Below are 27,157 nucleotides of genomic sequence, written 5' to 3' on the forward strand. Positions count from 1 at the left end.
AAGGCATTTCATTGGCTAGAGTAATAGAGAGCCCCTCATATTTACTTGATAAAGTAACTGTTGTTCATGGTCATTCAGGTTTTGGTATTGGCCATAGTAAGTTAAGTTTTGCAATCGTCATAGAATCTTTGAAATTTCAGTGGCTTTGGACAAGATTTGAATTACCAGCATTGTTGGGTGTGTTTTGCTGACTCTACTTGAAACTTTTGCCTTAATATAACTCAGGAAGCCAGGATCTTTCCACCAACTACATGGGCAGGAAAGAAAGAGAATGGAGAATCCCCACCTTTTCTTAACCATCTCAGGCTCCAAATAGCAGATCACTTCCACACACTTTTATACTGGCAAGAACCCAATCATCTTATCAAATTTAACCATCTGGAGTACTGGCACTGTATTCTTTCAGTGCTCTACAAGAGAGGAAAATGATGTGGTGAACATATAGCATAATCTCCACCACAGTACTCTGGGGAACATATGAGAGCCAGCTCGGTTACCAAGGTCTTTAAAAAATATATCCTTGAAAAGGAAAATTACTTCACCCATGAAGCAGTTAGTCAACATTTGATACATTTCTACATAGAAAGTAGAATCTTTTATTTGGTAAGTTGATAGAACATTGCAACTTTTCAAAGGTAGGCTTCTCTGGTCCATGTATATGTCCATTAATTTGTTTACCTACCAGGAAAAAGATATAAACATATTAGTTCAGACATACAAATTTACCAGTGAGGAATAAAAGAGGGAGACAGAGGAGTATCATCCTTATGAAAGGAGAAAAATATTGATGATGTAATATGCTATGTAAAAAAGTATGACCATAACTAAGTGCTGTTGTTATAGGAATTTGTATGAAATATTTTATTTTATTTTTATTTTTTTTTCAACGTTTATTTATTTTTGGGACAGAGAGAGACAGAGCATGAACGGGGGAGGGGCAGAAAGAGAGGGAGACACAGAATCGGAAACAGGCTCCAGGCTCTGAGCCATCAGCCCAGAGCCCGACGCGGGGCTCGAACTCCCGGACCGCGAGATCGTGACCTGGCTGAAGTCGGACGTTTAACCGACTGCGCCACCCAGGCGCCCCTGTATTAAATATTTTACATAATTTGTGGGCCCTAAGATGGATCCAGAAGTCTTGATAACCTACCGACAATGGGTTTTTGCTTTGGCATGGATGTTGAAACTGATGGTACCTCACAGGCTCCAAGAGAGTCTGAAAAGCTTTATTACTCATATAAATGAACCAGCCCAAGGGCAGACCCAGGTTGGTTCAAAAATGGTCTTGAGAGCAGAGAAAGGAGACTAACTTGGGATTTATGGTAGTAACATGGTGGAGCTGGGATGTGAGTTTCTGTGTATGAGTTGGGGCTTTGAACTTCTCATTGGCCCCAAGGGAGGAAGCACTCAGGATTTCGTTCAGCTTGCCCAGGTCTATGACTTAATAACTTAACCTCTCCATTCCTTATATCCTCCTCGGTAAAATGGATCTAACAACAGTAAGTATAGTTAGTTCAAAAGATTGTTGTGGGTTATTAAGTATAAAATTTTTGAAACAGCACATGGTACATAATAACCACTTTATAAATATTAAACTATCCTTTTAATTATTTCTGCTCTTAATTATCATTGGTATTTCTTACATAAGCCTTACATTGTCTCTCAAGTGCTATATTGCAGTGGACTCCTAACCAGTCTCATATCAAAGCCAAAATGATATGTTTACTACTCTTACTAGCATCCATCTGTGACCCTCTTGTTGCTGGTAGTAAAATTTTACGCTCTTTAAGTTAGAGCCCAAACTCCTTACGGTAGCTGCCTCCACATTGTGAGATCTGGCTTCTGATTACTTCTCCAACTCACTGTCTACTACCTCTTTCCTTGCTTACTGTAATCCGGTTTCTTGAAATGTTCGTGTTCTTACTTCAGGTTGACTGTTTGAACCCCATGGAATACTCTTTCCATCTTACCAAATTTCAATGTGGTATTTCCATTCTCGCCAATTATGTCATTCTAGTATGTGTTTCAATTATACCTAGTTCTTTCATATTGTAGTATTTTTGTCATGGAATATAATAGCTATTTTTCTTATCTGTAAAATACACTTGAAGATGCCATAATCTCTAATAGCATAAGATGAGTGGCTGGCATATAATAATGCTTATTAAATACTTATTGGATGAACATATTTAAGTTAAAGCTGTCATCCCATACTATCCATCCTGATTTTTTAGCATCTGAAAAAAAGAGCAAGCACATTCCCACTTATGCTACAGTCATCTCAATTAGTGAAGACAGGAAAGGTTTTTTCCTACCTGAATCTCTTTTTAATTCTAAAGTTCTCTGGTTTATTCCATAATTCTGTTATGCTTTCCAAGATCTCAATACTCTATAGACTCATCATACTCTAGGTTAATTTCAAAGGGTAAGTAAACACAGTTATCTCAGTTTTGTTCAAACTATGATAAAATATTGAGAACTAAGATACTCAGCTTATGTAGAAATTGGTGCTCTATGAATTGTTTTGCATAATAAACTCTGATCAAAAGCTCTAAACATTTACTTTTGATGAAAAATTAAATACTTCTTTCTTAGAGTGGGAGATATTCCAGAGAGTTACATTTGTAGGTGTTAGAAATCTATACAGAAATCTATACCCATACTTAATACTTTTATTTCTCCACCCTAGGTGAGCTCTATGACATATAGCCCTTCATTAGACATATAATGTGTTTCTAAATGTTTTCTGTGGAAAACTAACTATAGATTCTCAATAGCTATTATTTCAATGGAGAATATTCCACAATCTGATAATATTGGGAAATACTGAATTCGAACAGCTTCTTTACTACAGGAATTCTGGAAGCTTTTAATATATTAATGAGCACTGAGAATATCTGAGAATTTGGATAAAAAATGCAGCCTTCCCTTAGGGTTACTTGACCTTGGAACCCTTTTATGCAAAGCACATCATGGGACTAGTGTAAAACCAGTTTGGGAAATGTTTTCTTGTAAGTAATAGATCTCCTTTAAAGCACTAAAATCCTGTATAAAACTTACTTAATTAACTTTCTCAATGACCTTATTAAGAGATATTTTAATACTCCATGTGACTCAAGCAAAGTAAACCATATAGTTTCTCCTTATAAATATATTTAGAGTTCAGGCGCATTCAGAGTTTAAACTCCTGCCTTCCCCTCAAGCATTCTCCTGCTGGAACAAACTGGGTCTTTTCCATATATATATATATATATATATATATATATATATATATATTCATTTGGATCATTCTAGTAGGTATCCTGTAGCTGGTTTTGTTTTTTTGTTTGTTTGGTTGATTGGTTTCCTGTCTGCTATGGACTGAATTTTGCTCCCCCAAATTCACATGCTGAGCCCTTAACCCCTAATGCAACTGTAATTGGAGATAGATACCTATCTGGAAGGAGGTAATTAAGGCTAAATTAGGTCATAAAGGTGGGGCTCTGATCTGATAGGATTAGTGTCTTTAGAAGAGGAGACACTAAAGCCCATTTTCTCTTCCTGCTGTGTGAGGATACAGCCATAAGGTGACCATACTCAAAACGGGAAGAGAGATCTCACCAGAAACCAAACTGCTGGAATCTTGATCTTGGACTTTCCAGCCTCCAGAACTGTGAGAAAGTAGGTTTCTGTTGTAGAAGCCACCCAGCCTGTGGTATTTTGTTTTGGTAGCCAGAGCAGAACTACTGACTAAGTACCACCTCAGTCACTGTCCATCAGATTCCCTCCATTATCAAAAATCATGTGAAAGTCTCCCTGAAGCAGTAAATCAAGCTCAAGATTTTGAATAATATGAATATTTTTGATTGTAGGGTAGTCATCATATGATTTGTTCATTATTTCCATTAGGGTAGGTCTCTTAATGCATACAAAATCTGATCTCATGTCTGACCTCATTTTTATGCATTTTTCTTCTTATATAATTTTGAAAAACAAACAGTAATGAGTATTGGAAGTCTAAAATACATTATATATATATATATATATATATATATATATATATATATATTTTTTTTTTTTTTTAATTGAGAGAGAGAGAGAAAGAGAGCCAGAAGGGGAGAGGGAGAGAGAATCTTAAGCAGGCTCCACACTTATCACAAAGCCTGATGTGGGGCTTGCCTTCACAATCCTGGGATCATGACCTGAGTCTAAATCAAGAGTCAGTTTCTCAATGGACTGAGGCACCCAGGCATCCCTATTTTAACACATTTTAATCAACTGCCTGGCTCATGTAAGGAAATGACTTGGATAGGAGGAGCCAAAGTCCATGTTTGGTTCTCTCATCTCCCTTTCCCACCTGCATTATCACTCCTGAGAGAATACCCTGAGAGGGAATATTCACTCTGACTGGAGCCTCTGGCCTAGAAAACACAGATATATAAATGACATCACCTGAGGCCAATGACTGATCAAGAACTTGTCAACTCAGATAACAAAGACTGCCCACAGTTCTGTGTTATCTTTGGTGATTTACTATGATTTTACAATGTCATATACAGTAGAAACAATGGGCCTGATCTCCAACAAGGGAAGAGGAATGTCATAAATGAAGAGATTTATTTTCCATTCATGATGCCAAGTTCTTCCTATTTTAATTACTCTCATTTAATTCAGATGATTTGACATTTCCTTTCTTGGAGAGATTTAAATATATTAAGTTCTTGATTAAAAAAAAAAGCCACTGTGCATCCCAGAAGTAAGAGTACATTATGTCATTTGTAAATATGGAAACAGTTATTTGCTCAGGCACATGCTTTGGTTGATGGACAAGGGAAGAACATTCTTTAAAGCAACATTCTGTAAATAAGTTCTAGAGAACCTTACTTATACAGAAATTTGTTAATTAGAAAATTGAGTAAGGGTATTGAATACATTTAGAAAACCCAGAGTTAAACAAACTTGAATGGGTTTCTTGGCTACAATATTTTTGATATCCTTTAAATGTTAAAATGCCTTGTGAATTTCCAAAAGAAGTCTGTCATATGCAATGTTTTCTGAATTTAATGTGATAATAGAAACCTCTTTTGTTGTTGTGGTTGCACAGAAAGCATCTTCTGTTAGTGTTAGACACCACATTTAGAAAATGCCCTTGGGGCGCCTGGGTGGCGCAGTCGGTTAAGCGTCCGACTTCAGCCAGGTCACGATCTCGCGGTCTGGGAGTTCGAGCCCCGCGTCGGGCTCTGGGCTGATGGCTCAGAGCCTGGAGCCTGTTTCCGATTCTGTGTCTCCCTCTCTCTCTGCCCCTCCCCCGTTCATGCTCTGTCTCTCTCTGTCCCCTAAATGAATAAACGTTGAAAAAAAAAAAAAAGAAAAAGAAAATGCTTTTTACATAAAGGCACAGACCTCTCATAGTGCATGCTTGTATAATGGCTCAACTTGTTTTTAGTCAATTCTTCATTCAGGGTCATCAACCTATGATGATGACCTCTGCTCTATGGCAATGGTTCTCAGAACGGGTCACATACCAGCAGCATTAGCATCATCTGGGGATTTATTAGAAGTAAACATTTTCAGACCTCACCCCAGACCTACTGCATTGGTGCCCACCAATCTGTTTTTAAAAGCCTTTCAGGTAATTATTTTACATGCTAGCATTTGAGAACCTGAGAACCACTGATCTTGCATGTTAGAATCAGAATGGAGACTCAGATCTCAATCAAGTAGAATGAGCACTTTTTTTGAAACTGGACTGTACCCCTGGAATAGTGCAAGCTCCACAACAGAGGATGGGAAGTTGAGTGCTTAGCAGAGTAACAAATCAAGAGGACAGAGACCCTACCAATAGGCACTACAAGTAGAAGCAAAGGCTGGCCTAGCAGGTACATTAGGTATTTGCATGACAGAGGTCATTTAGAGGTCTTCAAAGCAGGCTTGGTAACAAATGACTGGGATTCAGAGGCAGAAATCAGGTGCCTGGTAATACAGACAAGAGAAAGACATACCTAACCTCACAGGACCAGGATCCTAGAGGTGAATCAAGGCAGGAGGAACTCTGAATTCCAGGGAACAGAATAGGAGACACTTACAGAATTTCGTTCCATAACAATCCTGAGGCCATGTCATTACAGGTCTGCACTCAAGGTGAAATTAAAACTTAGATTCAATGAGGGGAATCCGGGCAGTTCAGTCAGTTGAGCATACAGCTCTTGATTTGGGCTCAAATCATGATCTCATTTATGGTCATGAGATCAAGCCCTGTATCAGGCTCCACACTGAGCACAGAGCTTGCTTGGGATTCTCTCTCTCCCTCTCTCTCTCTGTCCCTTTCCTGTTCACTCTTGTGTGCACTCCTTAGATAAATAATTAATTAATTAACAGATAAACATTAAAAAAAATAAAGGATTCAAAGATAGACAACCGAATTTCTGAACTTGGGCTGGCTATGAACTTCTGAACAAAAGCATTTAAAGGTTTTATAACATGGGGTATAGCAAATATGCCTGCCTGAGGGTCCACATGGCTTCAGGAATTAGAAAATTACAGAGGTGGAGACAAGAACCTAGGCACATTATTGCCACAAGACCCTTGGATTTCTCAGCTGAAAAACTGATTACCAACCACACTGTGGCTGTCATTAGGCCTGTAGAGCAGAGTGAATCTGCTGCTTCTTTGCTTCTCCTCACTGTTTGATAATCTGTAATGCTTTATTACCTTTACTAAATGAATAGTCCTGCTTTCAATTCTTCATTAAGCAAAGACATATGCTGTGGATTGCATAACTTTCCATATTCGGGTTGCTACGCTTGTAGATGTCCCCTTGAAGATGTGACATTGATACTAAATTCCAGGTGTGGTTTGACCAGTTAAGCTTAGATTAAAACAATAACATTCCTTGTTAGGGACATTTCTATGATTTTTCTTTGCTGTTCTCATTACATTGAGTAATGTTAAGCTATCATCCAAAATCCCCAAATTTAATTTGCATGTATTGATTGCTTATAAAATGTAAAGTTATACTACAATTGGGATACTACACTTTATCCTCTTTCTCGGTTTCATGATGTGGATCACTTTGGAGTGTAGATCTGCCATATCTACTGATAAAAGTGTAGCAGGAAGGCCAGTGAAAATTTCAGCCACAGATACTCTCATACATCTGTCCGTCAAGCTTCTGAATTCAGGTATTTCCCCGCTGCATGATACAATAATTGAAAACAAACTCAACATTACTAAAAATATTTATGAAAAAAGTTAACCAAATTTTCAAATATTGATTCTTCTAATCTGCATGTGTCACTCCCAATTCTTTTCAGGCACAGTTTTAATGTCCTTGCTCTGCAAATACTCCAATGTACTCCTCAACCTACAAATCTTTTGGAGGTTCAATAAAAATTATGGTACAAAATCAAGTTACTAATTAGGCTAGTCTTGAAATAAAACGTAACTTTCTTTGACAGGTCTCTTTCAACATGAAAAATGAGTAGCGTCAAAATAATTCCTGACTTTTAGAAGACAGTGAAAAATCTTAATAATAGCCAGATCCAGAGTGACCAAAATTTCAAAACACCTGTAAATGTGTGATATATTTCTTTTCCAGCACACAAGGAGTATACCTTGTGGGCTATTTGACTCACTGGATGGCGTCTTCTAATAAAGCCACAATTCAGGGGCGCCTGGGTGGCGCAGTCGGTTAAGCGTCCGACTTCAGCCAGGTCACGATCTCGCCGTCCGTGAGTTCGAGCCCCGCGTCGGCCTCTGGGCTGATGGCTCAGAGCCTGGAGCCTGTTTCCGATTCTGCGATTCTGTGTCTCCCTCTCTCTCTGCCCCTCCCCCGTTCATGCTCTGTCTCTCTCTGTCCCAAAAATAAATAAACGTTGAAAAAAAAAATTAAAAAAAAAAACCACAATTCAAACTCTTCAATGTTGAGGGAAAAAGGGGGCAGTTCACATAACAAGGCACTTGAATAAACCAGAAATGGTTATGAAAGTGACATTCATAGACAGGTTAAGGGGCCCTGACAATAACCTAAATGGTGACTAACAAGCCTTGTATCCTCCTTGGTTACAACAGTTTTCAACACAGACATGACTGACTTTTGTGCTTTAAGTATTAATAATCTAATATTTGATCCTAAATCCTCTGTAGAAATATTGCTATCTTTTTTCAATAAGTCATTTTGTCTGAAAACTCACATGACCTGTCACATAATATCAAGCCTGAAATTATCAACTAGTGACTTTTCCAAGCTTCCTCAAGTAAAATTTTTGTTTTGTTTTGTTTTTGTTTAATCATCAAAAGATTTCCAATGCACAGTGTAAACTTTGTCTAGCATATGCAAGTGAAAGTTTTCACATTCAGAGGGCATAGCATCTTCATAATGCTACCTGTTTCGCTAGCAGTTCACTTCCTTAATTCATGTTAAACTTGAAGCAACTGTTGGCCAATAAGACAGTTTTAAACAACGTGAAGACCATAACCGATTTAGGACACTTTTTGACTTGTAAGAAACTGCAGTGAACAGAAAACAGTTGACTTAGGCCTTCTTTGATAAAAATTTTTCCGGTCTGACCCCCAGTAAATCGTCTAAGACAGGGGTGGGGTGGTAGATAGGCTACATGAGTGATGTTAGATAGACAGAGGGTTAGAGAGTCCTTATAATTTGGGCAGACACTCCAAAATGTTCTGCTACAATCTATTCAATAATTCTTAAAAGAGAAACCACAATATCAAATAATGATCTTTAACTTTTAAACTCATAGTCAATTCATTCTACTTGAATAGCTAGGAAACATATACCCAGATATAATCCAGATTATAGATGTGAACTGGAAAGTTACCAGAATCTGACAGCAAGAGTCCTGTGTTCCAATGTGGAAAAACTTCCTTTGGTTGAATTTTCTTTAGTATGGCAAATATTTTTCTCAATTAAGATAGAATTTAACTTCAAGTATAATTTAAAATGGTAGTAGAACAAAATTACTTTCAGAAGAAAAAAAAAAACATACTCAATACTCTATGCTAGTTTACTTTGTTATGGAAATAGTCACAAGGCTCTTTAATTATTATTTCAGTAGAATTTGTAATTAAATGAATGGCAGCTACCAACTTAGTTATTCAGAAGTCCACCTGTTCAGAATGCAAAACATGACCTAATAAAGGATGACAAAAATTTTATAATTTCATTTTGTTTTAAAAATAGAACTAAGCAAATCAGATGACCGGCTAGATCAGGATAATGTCCATAGAGAAGCAGAGAATTGCTGACATAAAGCGTCACAACACTAATGAAGTCAAGTGAAAATCATCTAACTTATGTGTGCAGAGTTATCACCTTTGTTTAAAAAATCAGTGGTCATTGTGCTTCTTTTAGATTGTAACCAATTTCCACGCAGTTCTTTTTCTCCTAAAGGATCACATAACCTCTAACCCTTCCGTGGATACTTACCTTTTTTTCCTCATACTGTTATACAGTTTTTGAGTTACATCATATGTTTCCAGAAAACAAACAAACAAACCTGTGAAATGAGTTAGTTAGTGCATATGTACTCATACTTCGTTCCTACACCCTGTAGGGTCTCCCCACCTAATCATAGAACACACAGAAGGCGTTTGGTAGCCAACTGGCACGGGCTAGAAGGATTTCACAATACGGAGAGAAAGCACTCAACATTAAGTGAGCTGTGGTATACCAACCACAAAATCATATATTTATTTTTCCAACATGTTTTCTTTTATTGATAAAAACTACACAAAAGCTAATTGATAATTAATTTAAAAAGCAATGTTATACATTATCTTGTGTTTAGAAATTTGTCAACTTGGCAGTTTTGTTCATTGACCACATGGCCATTGTTCTTCATAGGACTGAGTCCATATGAGAAGATTTCTGCTGGTCTTTCCAACCAGAAGTCTGTACAGATCCCTTTCAGAATCCTTACACAGTGAAAAGTCACAGTGAGGACTGCCAATGAGAAAAAAAAGCAAATCAAAACTCCTCATACTGTGTACTTCGTGTGTTTTGAAGGATCATTTGCCCAGATTTTAGTGGATTTTCATTCCAGTAGTTTTGTCAAACTCTGTGGTCAACTTTATTTCTTTGTGGCCTGTCGTAAAGCAAATTTTCTTTTGGTACAACATAAGCTTTAATGCCCATGTTTAGGATTGGAAACAGATTCACTTGACCAGGAAAAAAAAAATGAAAATAAATCAAACAGGAACAAACAGCATTTAGAGGAAAAATGAAATAAAGCAATTGAAATCAAGTCTGTAAGAATTACACACACCTAACAAGGAAAAGTGTATTGTGACCCCAACTTCCCACCCAGCTCAGGTTTCCCCCCCCCCACCCCCCGCCCCCCTGTGGTTCTCCAGCCCAGGAACCATGCAGTGTAGAAAAAGCAAATATACAAACAATCCTATATGTAGCTAGGGTGAAATCTATTTTTATAAGAACTCGACACTTGGACTATTTACATCCAGGAGAAGTTTTGTTTCGTTTCGACGCAAAGAAAGTTCTGTAGTGTTCTCCTGGTTTTGCTGCAGGTGCATCCTCTGCCCTCTTTAAGCAGTTCTTTTTTCCTTTCCTGTGTGTCCTGGCTGAACAGAAAGGACGAGCCGGCTTGCTTGCTCGATTTTGGACACCCATTCTCCTTTAAGATGAAGCCTTCCCTCCCCGCCCCCAGCCCCGCCGAGGTCCCTCCCGAGGAGTTGGCCTTGGCGTTAGTTTGTTATTCTCTCAAGGTAAATGGCCGGCGCCGCCGACCGGGCGATGGTGGCGATGAAGCTGTGGTCGCGCCCGAGCTCCAGGCTGGGGGTTTCGTCCTGCTCCGGAGACACTGCTTCGTAGCCCTTGTTGACGCGGAGCGGCTGGTGAGCCTGGCAGTAGCCGATCACAGGCTGGTCGTAGCTGTAATAGGGCAAGGGCTTCACGTGGTGGGGGATCTGGGTGGGAGGAAGAGAAAGTCCGATTAAGAAAGTGCTCTGGAAAGATAAGAAGAGGGCATTCATGGCATTGTACTTTGTTCTCTTTCTTGCCCTTTTAAGGCATCAGCTGCTGATTCTGCTATTAATAAACGTTAAACAGAGTAAGGATTGGTAGTATTTAACTTGATATTGTTTTGTCCAGATACATAAGCCTTACATATGATTTTATGTACAGTGTGTGTATGTGTGTATATATAATTTGTATATAACCTTTTATGTAGTTGTGTGTATATATACTTTATGTAAAAGTGTGTACTTTTTACGTATACTTTTATATAAAGTGTGTATATATACACATACATATGCATATACATACATATGTATATATATACACTATATATAAAATCATAAAGATGTTTTCATGTTCAGTCCTATTATCTTTCTATGTATGGTCATACAGACAGTTAAAAACAACCTAAATTCCCATCAACAGGGAATTTTAAAATATGTTAGGTAAGTTCACACACTTGAGTACAGGTATACAAAGACTGGGGTGTCTGTCTATTGTAATATGGCAAGATATGCTATTAAGAGAAAACAATGTGAAAAGAATGTACAGTATGTTCCATTTTGTATAAATACAAATATAAACATACATAGAGTTTTTACTTTTAAAATATACTTATATACAATTAAAATCTTTATTGTGGGCATATATGTTTTATTTAAACTTTTAAAAAAATAATCACAATTTCCTATAGATTATTTCTAACAATTCTATAAATCCTGGACCAAGGAACTGAAGAATCATGAAAGTGGGCACATCTTTGTGTTCATAATATGTAATGTTATTGATTTCAAGCTAACAAGCCAAATATGTGTCTAATGTTGGAATAAAATGCCTGAATAGCTGTCTATAGAAATCCCTTTTCATAGGAAAAGCTAAAAATATTAAAATTCTAGTAATTTCAAGTCTGTGCAGCTTTTTATTAAACCACAAATTTCTGGTAAAGAAAAATAGAGAAAGGAATATGAGGGTTGCTTAATTCTTGATATCACACTAAGCATTTCTCATGACCCACTAGATCCAGTCTGATACTCTTGGTTAACAAGTCCACAGGTGAGAGAATTGCAAACACTCCACTGTCCTCTCAGGCAAGAGATGTGGCAGTTTCAAGTATCGTCTCCCAGCTCCAACTCACTTGCCGTAGTTGGCTTTATGATGCCAGGCTGGGTCTCTGCAAACTACACTGCTGCTTGGCCTGCTGCTCCCTGTTAGACTTTAACAGTGGGCCCACTGGAGAGAGATGGCAAGACTAGAGGAGCTGGAGGAAACTGACCCCATGGTGGGCTTCCTCTCTGCTTCTCCCTGCTCCAGGGAGCTACCTCACCAACACTCCTTCATATTGGTTGTAGCAGCACCTTCCCACAATAGCAGGCCGTTCTGGTTTGTAGTCTTCCCAGCATTTGATCCCATCATGTCCCCCTCAGAATCTCCAGCACCAAGGAAATCTGAGATGCATCTCTGCAAAGCTCTTTCTCCAAGCTTGTAATTTTACAGTTCCAACATCTTCGTTTAGCCCCTTGGTCCCACAGGTGGTAGGGCTGGCAGTTACTTCTAAAGCCGCTGCCTCTGTTACACTATGGCACTTTTAACCTTTGCACGAGCTGAGTTAATAACTCTGTATTTAGTTAACAATTCATGCAAATGCTTTGTCAAGATAACTGATATGTTGTCTGTCTCCCGATTAGACTATAGACTAGACTGTATCTGAGTCTTTCTGTAGGTTAAACTACAGAAATTAAGGTGTTATAATTTGGTAGAGAAGTTAACCCCCAAAGGCCTTATGGGTTAATTGTTCTGAAGGAAGTTAACCAGTGTTCTAACTTGGCAGCCTTATTTTCACAATCCATTCTTCCTATTATTATATAAATCCCTCAAATGATCATGCAACTAGGTCTTGTGTTTTCTTCCTAGGATCCTCATTAATGTGTTAAGCAAAATTTTGACATAAATTATGTTTGTATGAGAATTCTGTTTTGAACACCTCTATGCTTATTAAGATGAAAGTCACTTTCTCACATTTTTAAAGATATAGATTAAAGTAATGTTTTCTATGGCAGATCACAACTCATTACTAAGTTATAAAATCAAATTAATGAATCCAGATAAACATTTTAAAAATTGAAATAACTGGAACAGAAAATATTAGATTATATCATGAATAAGGGTAATTGCTTCATAGAAGTTTTGTTTCAAATTTGTGTGTTCATGAATGTGTGTTTACTGAGTCACACTGTGATTATTTGTTAAACTGGGAATCACAATAAAAGATGCTTCTAAAAATACTCAAAACACATAGTCAGGTTGTACTTTATTTTAATGTGATCACAATACCTAGATAAATTCCCTTGCTTCTTTTACTATTCTCTTTTTTCTAACTCACATAATTCAGTTTTTCTGAGCGAGTGAGAAAATTAAGCCAATATATATTTCTTTATTTTTGGATGAGACACGTTGACTTCTAAATGGAAGGTCAACACTATTTTCATCAAGTCTTAAGAAATAGTAAAGGAAAGATAATTTCTCATCAAACAAGATGTTGATATAACCTGGAATATACAATGCTGTTCTCAAAAAAATCTGAACAAGAATACATACTAGGTCAAAATTTTTATTGACACAGAAATGTTTTAGACCTTAGACATTAATTTCTGGGCTGAGAGTGAGAACAAGGAACAAATTATAGGACAACATGGCTGAATTACTAGATGAAAAATGTATTTATAATATAAAGTTAGGTTTGCCCTCAATCTATGGTGGGTTTTTTTTTTTTTCTTACTCATATAGACTTCTCCTTATAAATCAGTACAGGTCCAGACATGAAATGTTTGTCAGCAAGTTCTATTTTAGGTCACCTCATAGGATTTTGCTGTGTGTCAGATAGGTAGAGATATCTGTGATTAGTGTCATGGGTCACCAAAATTCTGAAAAAGCATAGAAATGAAACCACTTCATTGTGACATTTCAGCAAAAAGAATTTTATGAAGACCTTCTTAAGAGTTACATAGTTCATTCTTACTTTTTCATCGTTAACAGGTGGAATAGTATAACTCTAAAAAAATTCACCAAATGATTTCCAATGACAGCAACATGCACTGGTCATAGAATATGTGTTGCACACTTTCACTGAAATGAATGACTCATTGTCAACAAAATAGCCAAATTACTAAAAGGCATCAAAATAAACATTAGGCATGCGTTCTGGTTTTGTCCACTATCTCATAGTACCATGGATAGTTCTCCTCCAGTCACCCATGAGAAGATGCCTGAATACAAACATAACTTGGATGAGCGGTAAGTGCAAAGTGAGACAGGGTCCTACAGACCCAACTAAAATTGAGTTCATCTACAAATGAAAACTTATATGTGAACAGTGTTCCATTTTCATTGTAAAGTTCCAGAAGTTGAACTAAAATGGGAACAAACAACTTCATATCTAAGCCACAGTGGCATTTACCTTCAAATTAAGTTGATTCAAATGTCCAGGGACCTGCATTAACTGCAGAACATCAGGTTCATATATTCCATCATCTCTGAACTCAGAAAATTTGTTTTGCTATTACATTGGACCAGTTTACTTTTTACTTCAATGAACAAGGGCTCCTGCCATTTTCTCTATTGTATTTGGAGACAGGCTTAGAACTTCCAGCAGGACAAAAAACATTGTAAAGCTCCCTCCTGCACAACAGCCCAATAGCAAGAATTGAAAAGCCTAGTAAATTGGCAAGCTCTGAAAGGATATCCGAGATGTTTGCTCATTTACTCTTAAAATCTATTCTGCAGGGCACTATGTAATCAACTGATTTTGTGGTTTTCAAGGAGCTAAGAGACTGAGGTCTTGTATTTTATAGTAATAATGTACAGTACATTAACCACCTGGGTCCCTGTGTGTATCATTGTTTCCTTTCCAGCAGTCAAAACAAAGTATCCTTAAGTTCCCCTTAATGTGTCTTTGATATTTTTGTAAATGTGTTCTTAGAGCTTTTCCAAAGGGTCCCTGTGTTCCATCAGCTCTCTGACGGACTTCGTTCTGTGGCACAGCACAACAGCACTACTTAAAGATGGCCTCATTCGTATGCTTCACTGCTCATTGATTGCTTTGGAAACTGCACTTTATTTACAGATAATAGGTGTGGTACATGGAACGAAGGAATCTCATCGGGGAAATATACTATCCTGAAATTCTGTCATTTGCTTCTCTCAAGAATGTGAACACTTTAACTCAAATTGGATTTAAACTTTTATAGAGGCACATAAACTTCTATAGAGGCATATTTCATAACTAAATCTGAGGTAGGTTACAAAGGGGAAAATCATTATAGTCACTAATTATAAGTCACTTTAATCCTGCTGAGTTTCCTGCAAATCCCCTGAAAATGGGGATAATAATGACATCTCATTCACCTCTATAAATTTCAGATAACTCTGAAAGTATTCACTGATTCTCAAGAAAGCAGGAATACACTGGCAAGACATATCTACCATAGTTTAACTCAACACTGACAGTGTCTTTCCTGGAAATGTTCCCTGTCTTTTGTCTTACAGTTTCCGTTCGAGAGATGCAAGGTCTTGAGGGGTCACAGAGTGGTTCATTAACAGAGGCTCTCAGCCCTACTTTGTGCACTCAGAAGCTTAGATACCTTAGTGGGTGTCCTGGCTTTCTGAAAATATCATTTACCCTTTGCCTAGAATATGTGTTTTTTCTACTGTGCTGGAGAGAGTGGAAAAGGACCCACCCTTCTCAATTATGGTGGCTCGCAGAGCCGGTGATTCAAAGAGGAAAGTGAAGAAAAGAGAATGTGTTTAAACCTTGGGAGGAAGGGCAAAAGTATAGCGGGATATACAGAGTTTCAAGAGTCTACAAATTGATTCAGATCCCATAATTTTACATCCATAATAATTATATTTAAAATGAGAAATGAATGTGTCTGTGTAGTTAATGTGAGAGTAATGTGAAATGGGCTCTTGATATATGTGATCATGAAAGGCTTTTGAAGTTCAGTTTTGTTATAAGCATGAAATTCCAATATCGTTACCCTCTTTTCTCAAAGGTATTAGCATTAGTTATAAGTAGTTTAATAGTCTGATCATTTTAAAATTACCGTGCACTATCATTAGTCTTATTTATTAACTTTTCATGAACATTGTTCACATTTCAGTATGAGTTCTTTCAATTGAAGTCATAAAAAGTTGATTTTCAATTTCCTAAATGACATTTGGTCTCTAATTTTTGGAATTAAAGGGTTGTGTCTGACTACTCAGACCATTTAAAAAGTACCATCCTGCAAATCCAGATGAGGAATTCAATGTAGTTGAATTGCTTAATGGAGATGGACACTTGGTTTATTGGAAATAAAATAGATTAAAGATGAAGGGAAATAGCTAAATGAGCGTATAATTTAGCCTTTATTCTACTCACTATGTTAGTCTGTGACAGGAATGGACAGGGCCTAAGAAAATGTAAACAAATTTGGCAAGAGGTTGTTTTTTTTTTTTGTTTTTTTTTTCTTTTCAGGAATTTTGATCAAAGCTGACAGAACCTCAGCTCCTTTAAGTACATTGGGTAAAAGGGAGATTTAATGGACTCATAGACACAAGAAAGGATTTTACAGCTAAAAAAAGCAAGTACCACTGGGTCTCAAAAACAATTGACACTAGGAACGCGAATGTCACCAGGGCCTTCTCTGTCAATCAGGACTGAGAATCTCTACAAGTTATCTTCACATCTTGATGCCCAACAGCTTCCTTCATCTGACTGAGCACAGGGCAACAGCTTCAAAATTTTGCACGTTCCAGCCATAGTAGATCACACGAATGACCACAGTTCTTTTTAGCTCCCCTCATCAAAATGTAGAATAAATACTGGCTGGTCTTGTGATTTTCCTTGCCCAGTAGTACACAGCAGCAGAAGTGCTGCTTGGGTCACAAGGTTCCTAGGATCCTGGCCAGGTTAGCCACCGCCACGTGAACAAGCCCAGTCTAGACCACTGGAGAGTGGAAGGCCCTCTGGAGCCATGGAGGCATCTTAGACCAGCCAGCGTCCCTTAGGGCCCACAGAAGTTCATCAGGCACATGAGTCCAGGAGCAAACCCCCCCCCCCACCCCCCGCACTCCAGCTGGCCCCAGAGGAGCAGAATTGCTCAGCTACTGCCCTTCATTCCAAAAAGCACATGAGACATTGGACTGAACTACGACATTGACAATTCCTACAAACCTGCTTTAATTCTTCACTTCTCAATTGAAAGAATTAAAATAACAATTGTCCTTTCATAAATTTTGCCTCTTTAGGTTTTGAATGTCTGAAGGCATTTGTAGTATAGAAAAGGGACACAAGGTAAGAAATGAATCTAAATCAACTCGTCAAATTAACATTATTTAATCCATTCGACAATGAAACATTCTTATTCATTGTTTTTAAATGCAGGCTCGCTTCTTAATTAGAAAACACAATTATCTAAGTATTAGTTTCTTTTCATCGAACAGTAAAACTTTCAATATCACTTGACATTATTTCTAAAACATTTGCTATACGGCTTATTTTAAAGCACAGTTTTGAAAAAGTACCTTGAACCCAAAGGTCAAGATGGAAATTTGAGTCCTGAGTACTATCTTTCCAAGTTAGCACTCAAATGAACAAAGATTTTATTTAATAGATGTTTGTTCATTTGTTTTTCCATCACCAAATCAAAAACTCTTAGAAGTTCCTGTAACATACAGTATAGAGGAGAATAAATTAAAAGAAAAATTTACTAGCATGTAATAAAATGCAACCAGAGGAAAAGCTGCTTGAGATTAGGGAAAGGCCATTTGCAGGACTATAAAACAGTCAGCAGCTTTGAGTGTCTAAGACCAGTGAGGTAGGAAGAAAAGGCAGGGTTGGGGCAATTCCTGGTCATGAGAAAAATCAGGATAACATCAGAGGTTGAGAAAAAGCAGAATAAGCCTTACTTTCAGGATTCATATTGTGTAACACTGAGTAAAGCCAGAGTATAACTATACCAGAAAACTCACCTCCTATTTAAGGAAATGGTGAGTTCTTCTTCTTCTTCTTCTTTTTAAATGTTTATTTATTCTTGAGAGAGACAGAGACAGAGTGTGAGCAGGGGAAGGGCCCAGAGAGAGAGGGAGACCCAGAATCTGAAGCAGGTTCCAAGCTCTGAGCTGTCAGCACAGAGCCCCTCGCAGGGCTCAAACCCAGGAACTGTGAGATCATGACCTAAGCTGAAGTTGGAAGCTTAAGCGATTTAGCCACCCAGTGCCCCACAAAGCCTATCTCTTTAAAAAAGAGGTCCATGCAATCTCTGACATCCTAACACTGTATACACACACAAAGACTTTACTCCCTAAGCAGTAACAATAATAGAGAAGAATCTCGAGAAATAAGATTCAAGAATTTAAGAGAAGACAATAAATCACAGTGATTAGTGGAAAAAGTCAAGATTTACTAAAAATGAATGAAACTAGAAACAATTTAAAATGCATTTTATTTTATTAGAAAAATTTTTTAATGTTTATTTTTGAGAGAGATCGAGACAGAGACAGAGCATGAGCAGGGGAGGGGAAGAGGGAGAGGGAGACACAATCCCAAGCAGGCTCCAGGCTCTGAGCTGTCAGCACAGAGCCCGATGCGGGATGAATTCATGCGAGATCATGACCTGAGCCAAAGTCAGAAGCTCAACAGACTGAGCCACCCAGACACCCCTAAAGTGCATTTTAGTTGAAACTCATCATCCTGACATTGCTTGGCTGCATACCAGGTATTCACGTTATTTGTTGAAGAAAAGAACAACAGCAATCTTCTTTTTCCCACACTTTATTTTGAAGATTAAATCAGTAATAAATACGAAAAAACTCAAAATAATCTACTAATATTTGTCACAAACACTTATTAAATTTATTGATCTTTGGTTTTGAAAATCTCTAAAGAAAAACAAAAGATACTGGTGCAAATTGGTAACTTCTGTTTTGTTTATGGGCTGAAGTGTGTACCAAGTAGCTCTAGCTTGCAAAATACACAATACTAAACACAGTACATGTTGGCTTTTCATCTTGATGGGACTATTCAGACCATTTTAATTATTTTTTAAAGGTTTTTATTTTTATTTTTGAGAGAGAGCACGTGAGCGGGAGAAGTGCAGAGCGAGAGGGGTACGTACAGAGGATCCCAAGCAGGCTCTGTGCTGACAGCAGAAAGCCCAATGCAGGGCTTTAACTCACTAACCTTGAGATCCTGACCTGAGCCAAAGTCAGATGCTCAACTGACTGAACCACCCAGGTGCCCCTATTCAGACCATTTTAATGTTTATTTTATTTTTGAGAGAGAGAGCGTGAGTGGGGGAGGGGCAGAGAGAGAGAGAGAGAGAGAGAGAGGGAGACACAGAATCCAAAGCAGGCTCCAGGCTCTGAGCTGTCAGCACAGAGCCCAATGTGGGACTCAAACTCACGAACCAGGAGATCATGACCTGAGCTGAAGTCTGACGCTTCACCAACTGAGCCACCCAGGGCCCCAAGACCATTTTAAAGTTAAGTTCTTGGGTGCCCTGGTGGCTCAGTCAGTTGAGCATCTGACTTTAGCTCAGGTCATGATCTCACTGTCTGTGAGTTTGAGCCCTGTGTGGGGTTCTGTGCTGACAGCTCAGAGTCTGCAGCCTCTTCAGAACCTTGCCCCCCACCCTGCTAGCACTCTGTCTCTGTGTCTCTAAAAAATGAATAAACATTATAAAAAAATTTTTTTTTAAAAGTTAAGTTCTGACAAAAGTTGCATGTTGGCATTTGCTTTACTTGTTCTGTTCTTATTTAAAGATGGGAACATGTTCTATTTGTGCACTCATGGTTGTCCAAATTTTAACTTTTAAGTCAGTCGTGGGATAACAGAACAGAACATCCACTTACATCTTTATTGCTCTCCTACCAGGCCACCTTGCGTGTGAGGTGTCCAGAGAGTTGATTAACTTAATGAATGAGGTACTAGCTGTACTTTGAAGTTAGCTTTGACTCCATTAACTGGAAAGCTTATTACATTAGCAGGACTCTCAGTGTTCAGTGAGGTTTTGGGCTAATGAGCTGGATTAATTAGCTAGTATTAACTTCTAAAGGCTTTCCCTCTGTTGCTCTGGCCTCTGAATTTGAAAGAGGAAGGACTCCCTAATAGTGCACTACAAGCAAACATCCTATCGAAGTGAAATCTACATAAATACTGCAATAAAAAATAGACACAGTGAAATTTCAAAATCCACATCTTTCTCCTCTGAAAAAAGTTATGGAAGTTTTGATGATATACAGTGATATACAGAAGACAAGTGTTGCTGAAATAGAAGGCAGCAATCACTACTGCTGGAAACTTAAAAACAAAACCGAACAAAAGAAAACAAAAACAAAACTTATTAGCACATGTAACAGATTCAGGGTAAGATTTACTTTGCAATCCCTTCTCAGAAATTTGGAAATGGTGGGAAGGTGCAAGCAGCAGGCATGAGAGACCTTTTTTCTTTCAGGGTCACTTTTAGTTTCTCCACAATGTTCCGAGTAGCTTATTTCTAGTTTCCATAGGAATTTCTGTAGTTCTGTATAAAATTGTGTTAAATTCTTAATAGTGTCCTTAATTTGTTTTATGCAAGAGCCTGTATCTCGTCTAATCCAAATGTGACTGATTTGTTTGGCTTTTGAAGATATATTCCCTTTGTGATCCTCCCAAAGCATGCAATTCAATAGTGCAGTGGGTATTCAGTAAAAGCTAGAAATGTTTTTAAAATGTAAAAATAAAATGAAATGAAAATCATATATAAGGAAGGTGATTGGGTTTCTTGCATTCATGTACCTACCTTTTCATCCCAGGGTAAAAGTTTAGAACCAAATGACAATTACAGATGGAAGAAAACCCCAGAAGGACGTACACCTTGATAGGATGAGTAACCTGATTCTAACAGAGTTTAAATAGAACTTCTTGGGGGACTGACTGATCCTAATGAAAAGAGGCATGGCAATGTATATTTAATTACAAATATAGGAGAAGTCCATTTAGAAAATGCAATTAAAGTTTTTATTCTGATTGAATATATTTTAGAACAGAATGGCAGAGTGAGGCATAAATAATATTGGTCTCATATTTTTTAATAAAACGTGTTAAGCTCTAGGTTGCTGCCTGGATCTCTGCCACTGAGCATATACTATTAAGGGGTAATTATATAAAGTGAATTTGCCATAATAGTGCACTTATTTATGTATCCATTCATTCACACAGCAAATATTTATCACTGGAGTTAGCTAACTTTTTCTGGGAAGGGCCAATAGTAAATATTTTAGGCTTGCAACCCATGCAATCTCTGTCACAACCAGTAAACGACTACCATCGTACGTAACATGATAGTAGGCTGAGACAAAATGTAAACAAGTGAGCGTGGCTCCATTTCAATAATAATTGATTTGTGAACACTGAAATTTGAACTTCATGTAATTTTCAGGTGACAGAAACTATCTTCTTTGGATATTTTCAACCATTAAAAAAAATAAAAGCCATTTAGCTTGGGCCTCATTTACTAAGCTAGGCATTGTGGTAGGTGCTGGGTGTATGAAGAAGAAAATAAAGGTCCGTCCTCAAAGAGCCTCCTCAGAACTGATAGAGTAAGACGAATGTAATTCTAATTCCCTGTAGGTGAAGCTGCATAATCCAAATCAGTGAAGAGAGGGAGAAAAGCACTCCCAGCCGGTGGGCACCGCAGGTTTTCTTGTGAAGATCCAGGTCTTCCACGCTGGAATAAAGCTCTCAGTGGATCCCAGACAAAGAGCTGGACCCACACAACCTTGGTACTTAGAAGTCAGACTTGAACCTCCAGGTGGGAGTTCTGAAGTCACCATTCAGGTCATTTAGATCAAACACAGTCTGGCAGAATAAACGCCCAATGACCTTTCAGTGAAGATCTTAAGCAACACTCAGGCCCGTGAACCTGCCCCTGGGTATATGACAGCTTATATAACTGCAAGGCCCAAGGGAACTTTCCTGCTTTTGTAAAAGAGGTTAAGTTCACGGGTCATCTAACCATAAACAGGTTTTGTTTTGTGGAGAAGTTGAAAAGCCTTTCTCTTTCCCAGTCTCAACAAGCCTTTTCCCATATCTGGGCCTTTGTACTTGCCATTCCTTTTGTCTGGGATATTCTTATTCCAAATCTTTTCAGTAGGATGAAGCTGATCCTTTGAGTCCTGGCTTAAATGTCACGTTTCTAGAGGGGCCTTCCCAAACTGCCCTGTCTAACATGCCGCTCCATCGCTACTCACACACGTAAGCCATTCCCTATTTCAGTTCCCTGGTTTTTTTCTTCGCAGCATTTATCAAAATGTTAAGTATCTGTGATCATGTGTATCTTTGCTCCTTTACTGTTTTCTCCCAGTATGAGCTCCATGCTGTCACAGAATGTTTCAGACTGATTTGGTATTGCCTTCCTAGAATATTTCAACAAATGTGTGCTAAAACAATGTATGAATTTATGAGAGGTATTTGTGAGGGAATTGGGTTTTATGTGGAAGATATTTGCCTCCAAAACTGTGAACTTCCTTTCCTTTGTCTTTTTCCATTGCCTCTCACCCAATTCTCTGCTTTAAATTTAAACAGGGACCTAGGATGGGGCACAGACACTTTCTATATACAAATATCGGCATGCCCAGCACTGTACTGAGAGCTATAGGTAACAGAATGACTAAAGGTGTCCATGACCTTAAGGAACCTATAACCTAATATGGAAGACAAATGTGAGCAGATTTTTACAATGTGACATCATTTATGGTACAATGTAATAGTAGAGGTATATGCAAAATGATAAGGAGGACAGAAGAGGAAGTGAGATGCTTATCAGGTATTTTCTAATCCAAAGAATGGATGCTTATGAAGTCACCAATAGAAAGTCTCAAGCCACATGTGGCTTTTAAATATGGTCAACCCGATTCTGCTACTGTTGCCACGGCACATGGCTTCCTTGTGCCATTGAGAGCCCACTGCCCAGGTTAGTCTTTTAAAAATATTAATCATCTATCCAACTCACCTACAATTTGCCCTTGTAGGGAATGGATTCCACATCCTCAATCTCTTCCTCCATTATTTTCACCTCTCAGCTCAACACTGAGAGGAGACTGTTGCCTTAGTTTCTTACAGATGAAGCATCCCTAAGTTGTGATAAGCAGGTAAGACCGACCATAGCTCTGGGGCAGGACATTGAGACAGCAGCTTTCTCAGCGGCTGCTGAGAAAACAATTGACCCTTGCCACCTTTAATAAAAGTGAAGAAATGGCGATCCTCACCTTCCTTTTCACTAGCCATTTGGGATTTCATCAACCATACAGACTGCCCTTAAACCATGGTTGTCAGACCTGGATGCAACTTTGACACCCTCTGCAGTGATTTTAAAAATACTTAAGTCTGGTCCCTATCCCAGATCAATCAAATCAGAGTTTCTGGGGTATGGCCCAGGCCACTCTATTTTTTAAAAAGTACCCGCTCAAATGTGCAACCAAGGTTGAAAACACTACTTCTTGTTAAATTTAGATCGCTTTCCTTTAAAGACGTAGGCCCAGCAGGGAGTACACATTGTGATTTACCTAATTCCCCACACCTGCCTGAAGACTCCCTGGCTCAAAACAAAGCAGATTACTTCCCAGTCTGAAGTCACCAAACATGGTGCACATGTGTGTGCTTCTTACTCTCCAATTAAATTTTCCTTTTTCTTAAGTTCAATTCATTACCGCTAATTATTCTGTCTCACCAATTTGTGTTTCTTCACTTGGCCCTATTCATATTCTTGTAGGTGATTGTTCTGCCCGGCTTTTAGTTATTATCAATTTGGTTATGTATATTTCTACTCTTTTGTCTAAAGTTAGGTGGAATTCAGTTGGGTAAGTTTAACAACTACATTATACACATGTTTTTTAAATAGCTACTTGTAGGTGAATTTACCTTGCCTTGATGGCAAAGTGCCCATAAATGTTCAGTCAGCTGGAGAACTCCTTTGGCTAAACATTTTCACAATCTATTTCTTTTATTTTTTTTTAAGTAATTTAATTTACTGGGATGGTAGTAATAGCCCATTCCACTTTGCACTATGGGGAAGAAAGGATATTTTTATCTACTTAAAAGCTAATAAAGACTCCCACTGTTGAAAAATATTCAAACCTCCCAATTATTTCCATCAAGCGATAAATTTAAAAGAAAAGAAAAAGAATTAAAACCCCAAAGTGTTAGCAAGTAAGCAATAATGACTAGGAGAAACTTAGGGAAAGGTCATTAAATTCATCTTTGCTTTAGAGCAACCTGATACTCATATGCAGAGGGGACTATAAAAGGGTGTTTTCTGCCACTGGAAGTAGTAAGAGTTGACATATAATTGATGAAATTCACCATCTATGGTAATAAATCATAGAAGGTATGTGTGCAACCACAGAGCTGTTCTCCCACTCTCCACCCATCACCCCCAACTCCAGTTGCTGCTCACCCAAAGATCTTACTTGCCCCATAGTATCATGCTCCCCTGTTGACCACCATGGCCATATGCCTATAGTTCCCTAGCACTACAAAGTATTAATTTTGCAGACTACCTCTATGGGTCCCTTTTTAAGAATGAAGCTAAACTGAGTAGCTGAATCTTTTGATATACTCCAAACGAGTTTGGTAAATCCATCATGTTGCACTTGATTATTTTTTTTGCTATCTATTCCCACTACACACCATTTCTATAATATTCTACTTTTCTTTCCTGACCCAAATGTATTTTCCCTTTTTCCTACCAAACCACCTCAATGAATGCATGTAGCCCTATTATGATTCAGGTACCTTTGACATCTGACAACCCAAGCAGGCCACTTCTAACCTGTATACTGTGTTCTAGTTCTATGTGTTCCTCCTAGATCCTGACCTTTGGGTGATTGACCCAGAGTATTTAGCCCAGATTCGGAATTTCCCACTGCTCTTAACAGTTTAGTTTGGAAGTTTTTAGTTCTGAACTGTATCTTAATGCAGATAGACCATAGTCTTTTATCAAGACAGCTCACACTCATTGAATCTTACTAAGAAGCTCAAGGTATAACTAATTTTTAGAGTGCCACTGAATAGTGGTTTTCTGGCTTATTGTTAAATAATACCACACATTTATCATAAATAAATTTATTTATACCGTACTATTATAAGTTATTAAAAATAAGTTTATGATTTCATCATGAACTTAGACCCTCAGAGAAGTCCTGGAACTCAGTTTCTTGGAACTGAGTCAAGCATTGAGAGTTTGATAGAAAAAGAGCTCATAGTATTCTTGGATAGATTTAACTTTATGTGGATTCTATATGCCAACCCAAAGTACTATTTTCTAGGATGGTAGATAATTTCTATTTAACTACGAGAAAACATGGAAAAGCAACATTATCATTTTAGCTAAACATGTAGTAAAACCACACTGATTCAGACTAACTGAGAGATGATCACTCAGTGAGAATAATAAATTATATAGCATTTTAAAAAGTTGTAGTTTGGTGCGCATGGGTGGCTCAGTCAGTTGAGTGGCCAACTCTTGATTTCGGCTCAGGTTGTGATTTCATGGTCATGAGATCCAGCCCTATGATGGGCTCTGCACTGACAGCATGGACCCTGCTTGGGATTCTCTATGTCCCCCACTCTCTCTGCCTCTCCCCCACTCACGCATGCACATGCTCACTCTCTCTTTCTCGCTCTCTCAAAATAAATAAATGAACTTAGAAAAAAATTTTAAACATTGTAGTTTACTTCATTGGGATTAACCTAAAGTCAACAAGCTACCAGTGTGTGTAGACAATATACTTTCCCACCTATATCTCCTTGATGGGTAGGGTGTTTATGTCATGTGACTTGTGGCAGAGGGAGAATTTGTGCAGATTGGTACCAGGAAGACTAGGGAGAATAAAGATAATGAAACCACATTCCCTTCCTGTCCATTGCTTCTGATCAGCAGTTGATCAAAAGGTTCATGAAGGACTTTGTAACGCACTGAGTACTAAAGGTGACATATACTTGTAAAGAAGCCCTTCTTTTTTCTGTGGAAGAGCAGCACTCTTGCATCTCTGACCTCATCAATGGTCTTGCAGTGGGGCACTGTTACAGACCCAATGTATGTTTCCTCCATCAAATCCATACCTTGAAGCCCTAACCCCTGATGTGGCTGTTTTTGGAGATGGAGCTTCTAAGGCTGAAAGATTAAGATTAAGTGTGGTTATAAAGGTGAGGTCTTGATTCCACAGGATTAGTGTATTTTTTTTAAATGCTTATTTATTTATTTTGAGAGAGAGACAGAGAGAGACTTGGGGAGGGATAGAGAGAGAGAGAGAAAGAGAGAGAGAATCCCAAGCAGGCTCTGCACTGTCAGCATGGAGCCCAATGTGGGGCTCAGTCTCACTACTGTGAGATCATGACCTGAGCCAAAATCAAGAGTCAGATGCTGAACCAAATGAGCCACCTGGGCTCCCCAGGATTAGTGTCTTTATAAGAAAAGACCAGAGAGCTTGTTCTCTGTCATTCCATGTACATATAAAGGCTATGTAAACACACCACGAGATGCCTATTAGCCAAGAAAGGGGATCTCAGAATGAAACCTACCTCTCCAATACCTTGATCTTAGAATTCTGAGTCTCTAGAATGGCTGTTTAAGTCATCCAGCCTATGGCATTTTTTTATGGCAGCCTGAGCTAACTAATACAGACACCATCACCCTGAAGTGGTGAGACTTTGTATAAAGATGGGTGAATGTTGTCACAGTGATGGAAGCACCATGGCTGAAGCTGATGAGTCACTTAGTGAGAAAGTACTTCTGCACACCTCCAGAAAGAATTTATTGAGAGAGATGAGTGGAATCCTGCTATTTAATAGCAGGATATATGGGCGTTAGTGGTATTTATCTGATTTATCAATGCTAGACCACAAGGATCAGTATACAGGTTGTCACAAGATGCTAAGATTTCCCTCCTGACAAAATATCTCTTAGTTTAGGAGAGATTTAACAGGAGCATGATGATTTACATTTTTCTTTCTTGAACATCTTCCCCATCCTCCATTATATAATGTTCATCTTTATACTATTTAAATTAGGCTGGGTCTGGGAGGGGGTCATATATGAGGGGATTCTTTCCTTCCTTGTACCTTATTTTTGCTGGCAATGCAAGAGGGAGAGAGACTTTTATATTCATCTA

The 27,157-nt window shown here is 38.2% G+C and overlaps 1 protein-coding gene across 1 annotated transcript in view; it reads right to left on the reverse strand.

Annotated features, from left to right (window-relative positions):
* Nucleotides 1-10,698: 10,698 nt before the first annotated feature.
* The window catches only part of LRRTM4 (leucine rich repeat transmembrane neuronal 4), a 697,780-nt gene continuing 681,321 nt past the window's right edge, over nucleotides 10,699-27,157 (reverse strand). The window contains exon 2 of the mRNA XM_047069195.1: nucleotides 10,699-10,920. Within this exon, the coding sequence (XP_046925151.1) occupies nucleotides 10,699-10,920 (222 nt within the window). The remainder of the gene's footprint in view (nucleotides 10,921-27,157) is intronic.

This window comes from Lynx rufus, unplaced genomic scaffold, assembly GCF_022079265.1.
Source record: "Lynx rufus isolate CCGP_SWC_20201006 ecotype Redwood Valley unplaced genomic scaffold, mLynRuf1.p SCAF_8, whole genome shotgun sequence".
In the NCBI taxonomy this organism is placed as follows: domain Eukaryota; kingdom Metazoa; phylum Chordata; class Mammalia; order Carnivora; family Felidae; genus Lynx; species Lynx rufus.